This window comes from Coregonus lavaretus (assembly GCF_964263955.1).
Source record: "Coregonus lavaretus genome assembly, contig: HAP1_SCAFFOLD_313, whole genome shotgun sequence".
Taxonomy (NCBI): Eukaryota; Metazoa; Chordata; class Actinopteri; order Salmoniformes; family Salmonidae; genus Coregonus; species Coregonus lavaretus.
In genome coordinates, this window is record NW_028159241.1 from 230,940 (window position 1) to 243,612 (window position 12,673).

Genomic DNA, 12,673 nt, shown 5'->3' on the forward strand with positions numbered 1-12,673 from the left:
TTATTCATCACTCCATTTGTCTTGTCTTTTCAATCACACACACCTGGTTCTTATCCCCTCATTAGTCTGTGTATAAGTGTTCCCTCTGCCCCCCTTGTCTTTGTGGGTAATTGTTTATTTGTGAGAGTAGTGTAGCTCGGTAGAGCTACTCGTACCTTATTATTGCCGGGGTAGATATTTCCCCTGTGCCTGTTTCGCTTGTTGCTATCCAGCGCTATTTGTGTACGACGGAATAAACTGATGACTGGTGAATACCCTCCTGCGCCTGCCTCCTTCTATCACACTCATCACAAATGTAGTGTCTTGTCAACAATGAAATCATAGTTTTCACCAAAATAAGTATATTTTTATACAAAATAGATATACCTTATTCTTATTCCACCGTACTTTTTACTGAGTGCATTCTGAAAATATTCAGACCCCTTGACTTTTTCCACATTTTGTTACGTTACAGCCTTACTCTAAAATGGTTTAAATAAAACAATTTCCTCATCAATATACACATAATACCCCATAATGACAAATCAAAAACAGGTTTTTAGAAATGTAAGCAAATGTATAAAAAATTCCCCAGAAATACCACATTTACATAAGTATTCAGATGCTTTACTCAGTACTTTGTTAAAGCACATTTGGCAGTGATTACAGCCTTGAGTCTTCTTGGATATGACGCTACAAGCTTGGCACACCTGTATATTGGAAGTTTCTCCCATTCTTCTCAGCAGATCCTCTCAAGCGCTCTCAGGTTGGATGGGGAGCATCGCTGCACAGCTGTTTTCAGGTCTCTTGGCCAGTATGAAAAGAAAAATGTATGCACTCACTAACTGTAAGTCGCTCTGGATAAGGGCGTCTGCTAAATGACTAAAATGTAAATGTAAAATGTTCGATCAGGTTCAAGTCAGGGCTCTGCCTGGGCTACTCAGAGACTTGTCCAGAAGCCACTCCTGCGTTGTCGTTGGCTGTGTGCTTAGGGTCGTTGTCCTGTTGGAAGGTGAACCTTCGCCCCAGTCTGAGGTCCTGAGAGCTCTGGAGCAGGTTTTCATCTCTCTGTACTTTGCTCCGTTCACTTTCCCTCGATTCTGAATAGTCTCCTAGTGCCTGCCGCTGAAAAACATCCCCACAGCATGATGCTGCCACCACCATGTTTCACCGTAGGGATGGTGCCAGTTTTCCTCCAGACGTGATGCTTCGCATTCAGAGCTCAGAGTTTGTCAGAAGGCTGACCTGACAGGGTCACACACAGGACCAAGCAGGAGCAGGACCTCAGCATTTGGACCCTTTATTACAAATGGAGGAACACGAAGATGTTCAATACTGTTTTCAAGACAGAAACTCTTCTTGCAGAAAGGCTTTGCTATCGACATCTATCTACATAACACTGTACATCTTCTTCTCATTGATTTCAGCAGTTACAGTATTTCTGAACATACTGGTGATCATCTCCATCTCTCACTTCAAGCAGCTCCACACTCCAACCAACCTGCTCATCCTCTCTCTGGCTGTGGCAGATCTCCTGGTGGGACTGATTGTGATACCATTGACGACTGTAGCATTAATGGAACCATGCTGGGATTTTGGGGAATATTTCTGTGGGTTTTATTTCTATATCACTTGTTTATGTTCTTCTTTATCTGTGGGCAGTTTGGTCTTGATATCTATTGACCGTTATGTTGCTGTGTGTGATCCCTTAATGTACCACTCTAAAATAACAATAACAAGAATTATGTATTTTATATCCATTAACTGGTGTTTTTGTATCATAAACGATGCTGCTATTATAATTTTTTTTGTAAATGTACAGGTACCCAGTAGATGTTTGAAATAATGTTTTATTGTAGAATAATTAAATTGGGTTAAAATCATTGGCCTTGTATTTTCAATGGTTGTCCCGTGCTCTATTATTATAACACTTTATTTGACAATATTTGTTGGGGGCCAGATCACAGGCCAGAAATGTATTTTCAAAAGAGGCTACCAGTGTGTCTGGTGTTAAAACTGTACAGGCAAATAAGTCAGAGAGAAAAGCAGCAAAAACTCTAGCTATTGTTGTTTTCAACTAAGTTGTTGGATTCCATTTTTGTTGATACGTCTTTTTTTGTGTGTGTGTGACAATTTATTATTGATCACCGGCTTTCTGCCACTTGTTAATTCCTTAATTAATCCAATAATTTATGCTTTCTTTTATCCATGGTTCAAAGTAACAGCTAAACATATTTTAACTCTGAAGTTAAGGCATGTATAGTTCCTATGTTTTTATTCCCTAGTTTGACATAGTTATGTTATACTGTTTTGTTGTAATTGCTTGTTTCATGTAACAATACACTGACATTACTCATCTCAGTGTTGTCGTCATACATATATGTGGTGTTGATACAGAATGATTTGGATGGATTGGAATGGAATGACTTGGAGAAGGCATATGAAGGCATGAGCTTGTTTTATAAAAGACATTGTAGTCATTTAGGGTTGTATATTCCAAATACCAAAGTCTGTGGTTGTTCCATGTTTTTTAATGATAAACAGTATGTAAGTATTCATTTTGAGGATGTAATGTATCATTATGCACTGAGTGTACAAAACATTAGGAACAAGTTCTTAATATTGAATTGCACCCCCTTTTGCCATCAGAACAGCCTCAATTCGTCGGGGCATGGACTCTACAAGGTGTCGAAAGCGTTCCACAGGGATGCTGGACTATATTGACTCCAATTCTTCCCACAGTTGTGTCAAGTTGGCTGGATGTCCTGTAGGTTGTGGACCATTCTTGATACACACGGGAAACTGTTGAGCGTGAAAAACCCAGCACCGTTGCAGTTCTTGACACACTCAAACCAATTCCCCTGGCACCTACTACCATACCCCTTTCAAAGGCACTTCAATACTTTGTCTTACCCATTCACCCTTTGAATTGCACACATACACAATCTATGTCTCAATTGTCTCAAGGCTTAAAAATCCTTATTTAACCTGTCTCCTCACCTTCATCTACACTGATTGAAGTGGATTTAACAGGTGACATCAATAAGGGATTATATAAATTTCACCTTGATTCACCTTGTCAGTCTAAATCATGTTCTGTACACTCAGTGTATATGTTGTTTAACATCCCCCTCTAGTGGCTCAAATAAGACACAACGCCTTCAACAAGCGCAGTAAATATGAAATATACAATACTGCATGATATCAGATAACGTCCAAGTCTAACTCAATGGTGTATTGTAGTAAGTAGTTGATGGTCAAATGTATGAATATGCGTTACACTTTATAATACTCTTTAGAAGTAAACCATTTGGAAGGCATTTACAGTTTGCTCACCATTTACATTTTAGTCATTTAGCATTTACAGTTAGTGAGTGCATACATAATTTATTTTTCATACTGGCCCCCCGTGGGAATCGACCCACAACCCTGGCGTTGCTAACGCCATGCTCTATCAACTGAGCTACATCCCTGCCGGCCATTCCCTCCCCTACCCTGGACGACGCTGGGCCAATTGTGCGCCGCCCCATGGGTCTCCCGGTCGCGGCCGGCTACGACAGAGCCTGGATTCGAACCAGGATCTCTAGACCATTGCGCCACTCGGGAGGTTATTATTAATAATTACGCCCACATTTGATAAATGTTAGTAAGCTGTAGGTATTCTCACATTTTTAAATAACTACTACAGCATATGCATTAATTATTCAACACAAAAGCGCAGGAGACTGCAGCAGACACTTTAACCTCAACATATTGGTTACTTTTTTGTAACTTTTTTAAATTTTTTTAACTTAAGTTAATTTAGTAAATATTTTCTTAACTCTATTTTCTGAAAAATGCATTGTTGGTTAAGGGCTTGTAAGAAAGCATTTCACGGTAAGGCCCACGCCTGTTGTATTCGGCGAATGTGACAAATACAATTTTATTTTATTTTATTTGATATGAACACTACCAGTACTCTCCCTACCACTACTCTCACAACATCACTGCTGCCAGGTCAGGGGTCAGGGGTCACGTCAGAGCAGCTTCCTCCAGGTCAGGGGTCAGGGGTCACGCCAGAGCAGCTCCCTCTGACGCTGTAGAGTCTGAATGAATATAGAGATCGGGTAACACTTTATAATAACACCTAGTAGTAAAGTATTTATAATGGATTAGTAAATAGTTTATTCATCATTCATTTATCATTACTCCCACATTTGTTTTATCAAGCTAGTTATTCAAACATTTAGAAACAACTTTTATAGTATGTAATAATGATTTATAAGATCATTCATAAGATGTTTAATAAATGTCCTTATAAACCATTTACAAATCATTAGTAAAGTATTTTTGCAGACCCTAATCTAAATTGAAGACTATTCATACTTTCTTAATACTTTATAAATGTTTTGAGTGACCAGTGTAATTTCTCACAAAAAGATGGACATGCCATTGGTAGACATTCCAGCAGTACCTGATGCTCCTTAAGGTCTCAAAATGACCTAGAACATATCAATGGTTAAACAACAAGCACACAACACAGAGGATGTTAAAGGAAATATACTGAACATTTTATTCCAAAACAGTCACACTGTTGTAGTAGTATGCTGAAAGTGGTAACGTGTTTTGTCTGAAAATGCTAACATTCGTGTTTGTTGGCAGTGACTACTTAAACCAAAGGGTGGATTGTAGTCACTCATTAGAGCAGTTCTTAGACTGCTTACAGGGTAAGGGAACCAATATCTAAATACATAATTTACATTTACATTTACGTCATTTAGCAGACGCTCTTATCCAGAGCGACATAACTGAACATTATGTTTAAAGGGTTACTCCCTTTAATACACCACAAGTGAAGTTGTCCAAATTCTTATGGCTTCTTCAAATGGGGGGACTAGATACATAAGGTGTTCTAATTTACAAATGAAAAATACCCTCAAATAAAAGGTGGCATTCTATAATGTCGCCTCATATTAAACTTTTGATGTCAAATCCAAAAATGATTTGTACATGGTACAGGCTCTAAAGAAGGTAACTCAGCCATCTACACTGCCATCAGCAACGCAGCCAAGGAGTACAAAACTAAACTTAAGAATGGGAAACATAGTAATAGCTTACATAGAACAGATCTACCGCTTCTTAGACCTGCTTTCAATGAGAATGACAGCTCTATAACTCATATTTCTATGTGGATTTGGACGGGTCACCCAAAAAGTTACATATTGCAGCTTTAAATAGTAAATATTTTATTCATAATTTATCATTAAACACACATTTATTTATAGTAAGCTTGTTATTCACACATTTATAAACAACTTTTGTAGTGTTCATACCCAGTATGTTGAGGTTGAAGTGTTTGCTGCGGTCTCCTGCGCTGTTGTGTTTAATAATTCATGCATAGAGTAGTTATTTATAAATGTGAAAATACCTAGCTTACTAACATTTAACAAATGTGGGAGAAATGATTAATAAATGGTGAGCAAACTGTAAAGGCCTTACAAATGGTTTATTACGGAACACTATAAAGTGTTACCCATTATTGCATATTCTTGCATTTTACCCTCAACTACTTACACAATACACCATTGAGATAAGACTTGGACGTTATCTGATATCATGCATTATTGTACATTTCAACTTTACCACACTTGATGAAGGCGTTGTGTCCCAATTGAGCCACTAGAGGGAGATGTTAAACAACATATAGAATGAATCTTGACGTCCTCGGAATGTACTATTGGAATACTTCCTTTTTATCATTAAATAACATGGAACAACCACAGACTTTGGTATTTGGAATATACAACCCTAAATGACTACAATGTATTTTATAAAACAAGCTTATGCCTTCATATGCCTTCTCCAAGTCATTCCATTCCAATCCATCCAAATAATTCTGTATCACCACCACATGTATCTATGATGACAACACTGAGATGAATAATGTCAGTGTATTGTTACATGAAAGAAGCAATTACAACAAATGTATTACAAAACATATCAAACCTATGTGTGTCATATTTAGGAATAAAAGCATAGGAACTATGAACATCTTAACTTCAAAGTTAAAATAAGTTTAGCTGTTACTTTGAACCATGGATAAAATAAAGCATAAATTATTGGATTAATTAAGGAATTAGCAAGTGGCAGACAGCTGATGATAAATAATGATAAATTGTCAATGAAAAAAAAAAGTACATAAAAATAAAATGGAATCCAACAACTTAGATAGGTGAAAACAACAATAGCTAGAGTTTTTGCTGCTTTTCTCTCTGACTTATTTGCCTGTACAGTTTTAACACCAGACACACTGGCAGCCTCTTTTGAAAATACCTTTCTGGCCTGTGATCTGGCCACCACAAATATTTTCAAATAAAGTGTTATAATAATAGAGCACGGGGCAACCATTGTAATTACAAAGTCAATTCTATTACCCAAGACTGACCCTTCTACAATAAAACATTCTTTCAAACACCTGCTGGGTACCTGTACATTTACAAATATTTTTGCAATAGCAGCATCGTATATGATACAAAAACACCAGGTAATGGATATACAATACATAATTCTTGTTATTGTTATTTTAGAGTGGTACATTAAGGGATCACACACAGCAACATAACGGTCAATAGATATCAAGACCAAACTGCCCACAGATAAAGAAGAACACAAACAAGTGATATAGAAATAAAACCCACAGAAATATTCCCCAAAATTCCAGCATGGTTCCATTAATGCTACATTCGTCAATGGTATCACAATCAGTCCCACCAGGAGATCTGCCACAGCCAGAGAGAGGATGAGCAGGTTGGTTGGAGTGTGGAGCTGCTTGAAGTGAGAGATGGAGATGATCACCAGCATGTTCAAAAATACTGTAACTGCTGAAATCAATGAGAAGAAGATGTACAGTGTTATGTAGATAGATGTCGATAGCAAAGCCTTTCTGCAAGAAGAGTTTCTGTCTTGAAAACAGTATTGAACATCTTCCTGTGTCTCCATTTGTAATAAAGGGTCCAAATGCTGAGGTCCTGCTCCTGCTTGGTCCTGTGTGTGACCCTGTCAGGTCAGCCTTCTGACAAACTCTGAGCTCTGCCTCTCTATTTATCCCTGAATGACTGACACACACTCCCCTCCCCAGCGTCTCTCTGCACACTCACACACACACACACACACACACACACACACACACACACACACACACACACACACACACAAGCCCACAAATGAACAAATGGTTGGATAAACAAATGATTTGTCAAAACATGATGTAATGTATTACAAGTTTGTATGTTGCTATGGCCACCTAGCCTGTCCTTCACTCTTACTGATAGTTAGAGATGAGAGAAAAAGGTACGTTTTATCAACTGAGGATTTAAAAGGGGAAAATATAGTATGGGTGATGATTTGGTCACCCAAAGGCTATTTTACATGGGAAATAGGATAACTGTTCAAGACTAACTGTTTTGATTGATGTCAGTGCTCAGATTGGACCATAATCCACAGCCTCAGGAGACATAGCCTCGAAGCCGAGACTCCAAACAGAGGTTGTGTTTCTGATAAATGTTCTGACTTGCAACAAGCTAGCTATCATAAGACACAAAACTAACGGTGAGTGTAAGCAGCCAGCCAGCACCTCCCCTTCAAACCCCATCCTTAAACTCCTCCATCCTTCCAGTCGAGAGAACGAAACAAGATTTGGAAGGAAGGCCTTGAGAAACTACAGGACAGATCACAGCATATGTCATTTGGACAGTGCATAAGAAAATTGACAGTCAGGCAGTTGATAAGATGGCATATCTTTAAGGTGGATGCACTAATGGCATTCCATAGGAACATTACATAGACTTGTAAAAATGTCCATCTAAACTGAATTATGAAGTAATTATTCAGGTTGATGGAGCCAGTCACATTGTAGGGGACACATAATATTTGGCAGACATCACGCTACAATATTCTGACCCAGTCATGTTTTTCAGCCAGCCTGCTACCTTGAGAGTAATGCCCCAATAATAGGGGAGGTTAGCAGTTTTGGGGAGGTATGATCTTTGACCCTCTGTAACTTCCTCACTCATCACCCTGAGGACCAACCTGTATAGTCTACCACACCCTCTCTCATTAGCACCACCAGCTGAAGAGAGTTTTCTCTCTGTCTAATTGTCTTTCCCGTACCCTGTGTGAACTTGTCCATTCCCTTTGTGTGATTATTCTGATGAAGGCCATTGAAGGCTGAAACGTTTACCTCTTAACCTTGCTTAAATAAAACAAATCATTTTTAATGGCGAGGAAGTGTTGTGCCTTTTCCTTTGCAATGATGATTACATTTTTTGCACCTCGACTCACGTTGGTTGGGCACACTCCTCTTCTTTCGATACAGTCATTATTTCTCAGCTTCATCAAGGTTGTCAATCATTTGATTATATTTTTATTTTAATAAATATAGTTAGTTGCTGTTCTGTCAGATTCCAGAGGGTCCTGTTTGCGCTACGATACCATATACTTTATTGTCCATTTACATGGAAATTCATTTAGAGACGTCAGTATAGAAATACACAAACCAATATATAACATGACGTACGGAAAACTGGAACATTAGTACACAAGTCACACATTAACATATTCACATATTGGAAACATGCTGGGCTCTGACATAATGACACTTATATCACTCTACCAATGAGAGGTGTCAACCACACACTCAAATACATCTACTACATTTATATATATATAGGCACTTAACCCTAATTGCTCCTGTAAATCGCTCTGGATAAGAGCGTCTGCTAAATGACCAAAAAAAAAAAAAAATATATATATATATATATATATATATATATATATATATATATATATATATATATATATATATATATATATATATATATATTTTGTACTTTTATTTCTACAGGGTGGGTCACCATTGAGACCAGGGTCTCATTTGCAAGGAAGCCCTGTGAACATGAACATACAATAACTACAACAATATTAATCAAAACAAACACAATTCTCAAAAACTGGCCTAGCGGTTAAAATGTTGGGCCAATAATCAAAAGGTTGCTGGTTCGAGTCCACGAGCCAACTAGGTGAAAAATATGTTAACGTGCCCAAGGCACTTAACCCTAATTGTTCTTGTAAGTTGCTCTGGATAAGAGCGTCTGTTAAATGACAGACCAAAAAAATATGATTTCACCTCTGCATGATTCCCAAAGAGCATATTACATCAGCAAAACTCAACCTGTTACAGGGACTATATTGTCTCTACCGTGTAAGTGAACAACTCTTCAATGATATTAGTTTGACTTGTTTAAGTTTCTCACATCGAGGGTCCTGTTATTACTTGTAGTAATCATGGTCAATTTACCAACAGGGGGTACCCCAGGGGTACCCCATTGATTTACCAACAGGGGTACCCCATTGATTTACCAACAGGGGGTACCCCATTGATTTACCAACAGGGGGTACCCCATTGATTTACCAACAGGGGTACCCCATTGATTTACCAACAGGGGTACCCCATTGATTTACCAACAGGGGGTACCCCATTGATTTACCAACAGGGGGTACCCCATTGATTTACCAACAGGGGTACCCCATTGATTTACCAACAGGGGTACCCCATTGATTTACCAACAGGGGGTACCCCTTTGATTTACCAACAGGGGGTACCCCATTGATTTACCAACAGGGGTACCCCATTGATTTACCAACAGGGGTACCCCATTGATTTACCAACAGGGGTACCCCATTGATTTACCAACAGGGGGTACCCCATTGATTTACCAACAGGGGTACCCCATTGATTTACCAACAGGGGGTACCCCATTGATTTTGTTATGCACTCTAACTCAGATATCATATTCAAAACTGCAAACATTTCTCTTCACCCTAAGACAAAATGAGTAGAATTGCAGGAAATTAGCTCTAAAACTGCAAAAAAATATTCTCAGCCCCATGGCAAAATGAGTAGAATTGCAGGAAACTTGCTTTAAAACTGCAACATTTTCTTTACTTCCCATGGCAAAATGTGTAGAATTGCAAGAATTTACAGTGCATTCGGAAAGTATTCAGACCCCTTGACTTTTTTCACATTTTGTTACGTTACAGCCTTATTTTAAAATTGATTAAATTGTTTTTTCCTCCTCATCAATCTACACACAATACCCCATAATGACAAAGCAAAAACAGGATTTTATTTAATTTTTTTAAATGTATAAAAATATAGAAATAGAAATATCACATTTACATAAGTATTCAGACTCTTTACTCAGTACTTTGTTGAAGCACCTTTGGCAGCGATTACAGCCTCGAGTCTTCTTGGGTATGACGCTACAAGCTTGGTACACCTGTATTTGGGGAGTTTCTCCCATTCTTCTCTGCAGATCCTCTCAATCTCTGTCAGGTTGGATGGGGAGCGTCGCTGCACAGCTATTTTCAGGTCTCTCCAGAGATGTTAGATCGGGTTCAAGTCCGGGCTCTGGCTGGGCCACTCAAGGACATTCAGAGACTTGTCCCGAAGCCACTTCTGCGTTGTCTTGGCTGTGTGCTTAGGTTCGTTATCCTGTTGGTAGGTGAATATTCGCCCCAGTCTGAGGTCCTGAGCGCTCTGGAGCAGGTTTTCATCAAGGATCGCTCTGTACTTTGCTCCGTTCATCTTTCCCTTGATCCTGACAGCTGAGTTCCAGAAAACAGACAGGGCAGCTATTCTGAAGTTGCCCATACCTGTATTCCAGCTGTCTCTTCAGATGTAGAAGACATACAGCAGTATGTGATCAGCTGAAGTGTGTATATGCACACTAAAACCAAATGGTTCTACATGGTGCCAGATAAGGGTTCTTTGTCTTGTAACCATAGCGGATACCTTTTTGGTGCTGTATGGAACCATTCTGGAAGGTTCTACCCTTTTTCTTTTTTTTTCTTTTTTTTCACCTTTATTTAACCAGGTAAGCCAGTTGAGAACAAGTTCTCATTTACAACTGCGACCTGGCCAAGATAAAGCAAAGCAGTGCGATAAAAACAACAACACAGAGTTACATATGGGGTAAAAAAACATAAAGTCAAAAATACAATAGAAAATATATATACAGTGTGTGCAAATGTAGTAAGTTATGGAGGTAAGGCAATAAATAGGCTATACTGCAAAATAATTACAATTTAGTATTAACACTGGAGTGATAGATGTGCAGAAGATGATGTGCGAATCGAGATACTGGGGTGCAAATGAGCAAAATAAATAACAATATGGGGATGAGGTAGTGGGGATGGATAATTTCAGATGGGCTGTGTACAGGTGCAGTGATCGGTAAGCTGCTCTGACAACTGATGCTTAAAGTTAGTGAGGGAGATAAGAGTCTCCAGCTTCAGAGATTTTTGCAGTTCGTTCCAGTCATTGGCAGCAGAGAACTGGAAGGAATGGCGGCCAAAGGAGGTGTTGGCTTTGGGGATGACCAGTGAGATATACCTGCTGGAGCGCAGACTACGGGTGGGTGTTGCTATGGTGACCAATGAGCTAAGATAAGGCGGGGATTTGCCTAGAAGTGATTTATAGATGGCCTGGAGCCAGTGGGTTTGGCGACGAATATGTAGTGAACCCTGTTCTCAACCAGCTGGTAGGGCATGTTTTGACAATAGATTTAGAAGTGGATATGAAAAAAACTCCCCAAATGAGAAACTCCCCAAATACAGGTGTGTCACACCCAAGAAGACTTGAGGCTGTAATCGCTGCCAAATGTGCTTTAACAAAGTACTGAGTAAAGAGTCTGAATATTTTTAAATTTACATTTTAGTCATTTAGCAGACGCTCTTATCCAGAGCGACTTACAGTTAATGAGTGCATACATTTTTCATACTGGCCCCCCGTGGGAGTCGAACCCACAACCCTGGCGTTGCAAGCGCCATGCTCTACCAACTGAGCTACAGGAGGCCTTCAGTTCTGTAAATAGATTATTTCCTTCTTTATTTTTATACATTTGCTTACAATTCTAAAAACCTGTTTTTGCTTTGTCATTATGGGGTATTGTGTGTATATTGATGAGGAAATTGTTTTATTTAAACCATTTTAGAGTAAGGCTGTAACGTAACAAAATGTGGAAAAAGTCAAGGGGTCTGAAAATTTTCAGAATGCACTCAGTAAAAAGCACGGTGGAATAAGAATAAGGTATATCTATTTTGTATAAAAAATATACTTATTTTGGTGAAAACTATGATTTCATTGTTGACAAGACACTACATTAGGCAACATACATTGGTTTAACAACATTTCATGACCCATGGGATTAATGAATCAATATTCAGACTTAAGGACGCCTATAAAATAATGCCTATAATAGTAATAAAAACTGCACTTTGTCATATATTATCTCAACATGTAGTCTGAACATGTGGGAAACATTGTGGAAGGACCTGGATTAATTGAAATGTAAGAAAACCAACACCACCTGAAAACGCATTCATTTAATACATACATATGCAATTAACGTCATTTATTAAAATGTGACATCAGTCCTCATTTAACAATGCTTAACCTGCATACAGTATATAAGCCATTGAAGCAGACCTAAAGTAATTTTTGTAATATTGTTGAGATGAGTAAAAATGCTATGCAAATTGCCATTCTAATATGGTATCGCTGGTAAGACCCTCTTGACTTCTCAAGTGCCTGGTAGAATAAACAGCAAGTTAAAGAAAAACACTATTGGAAATTCCTGTTTGAGTTGTTAGTAAC

The 12,673-nt window shown here is 38.5% G+C and overlaps 1 protein-coding gene and 1 pseudogene across 2 annotated transcripts; one reads left to right on the forward strand and one right to left on the reverse strand.

Annotated features, from left to right (window-relative positions):
* The first annotated feature begins 1,288 nt into the window (after nt 1-1,288).
* Nucleotides 1,289-2,242, forward strand: LOC311123135 (trace amine-associated receptor 13c-like; annotated as a pseudogene). The gene has a single exon. The product of its transcript is annotated as a trace amine-associated receptor 13c-like (transcript).
* Nucleotides 2,243-6,000: 3,758 nt separating this feature from the next.
* LOC311123122 (trace amine-associated receptor 13c-like) lies at nt 6,001-6,957 on the reverse strand (the record flags this gene model as incomplete). Its single annotated transcript, XM_084197395.1, has 1 exon — nt 6,001-6,957. One exon carries the CDS (start codon nt 6,955-6,957, stop codon nt 6,001-6,003), a length of 957 nt encoding a protein of 318 aa, XP_084053521.1.
* Between the last annotated feature and the right edge of the window lie 5,716 nt (nt 6,958-12,673).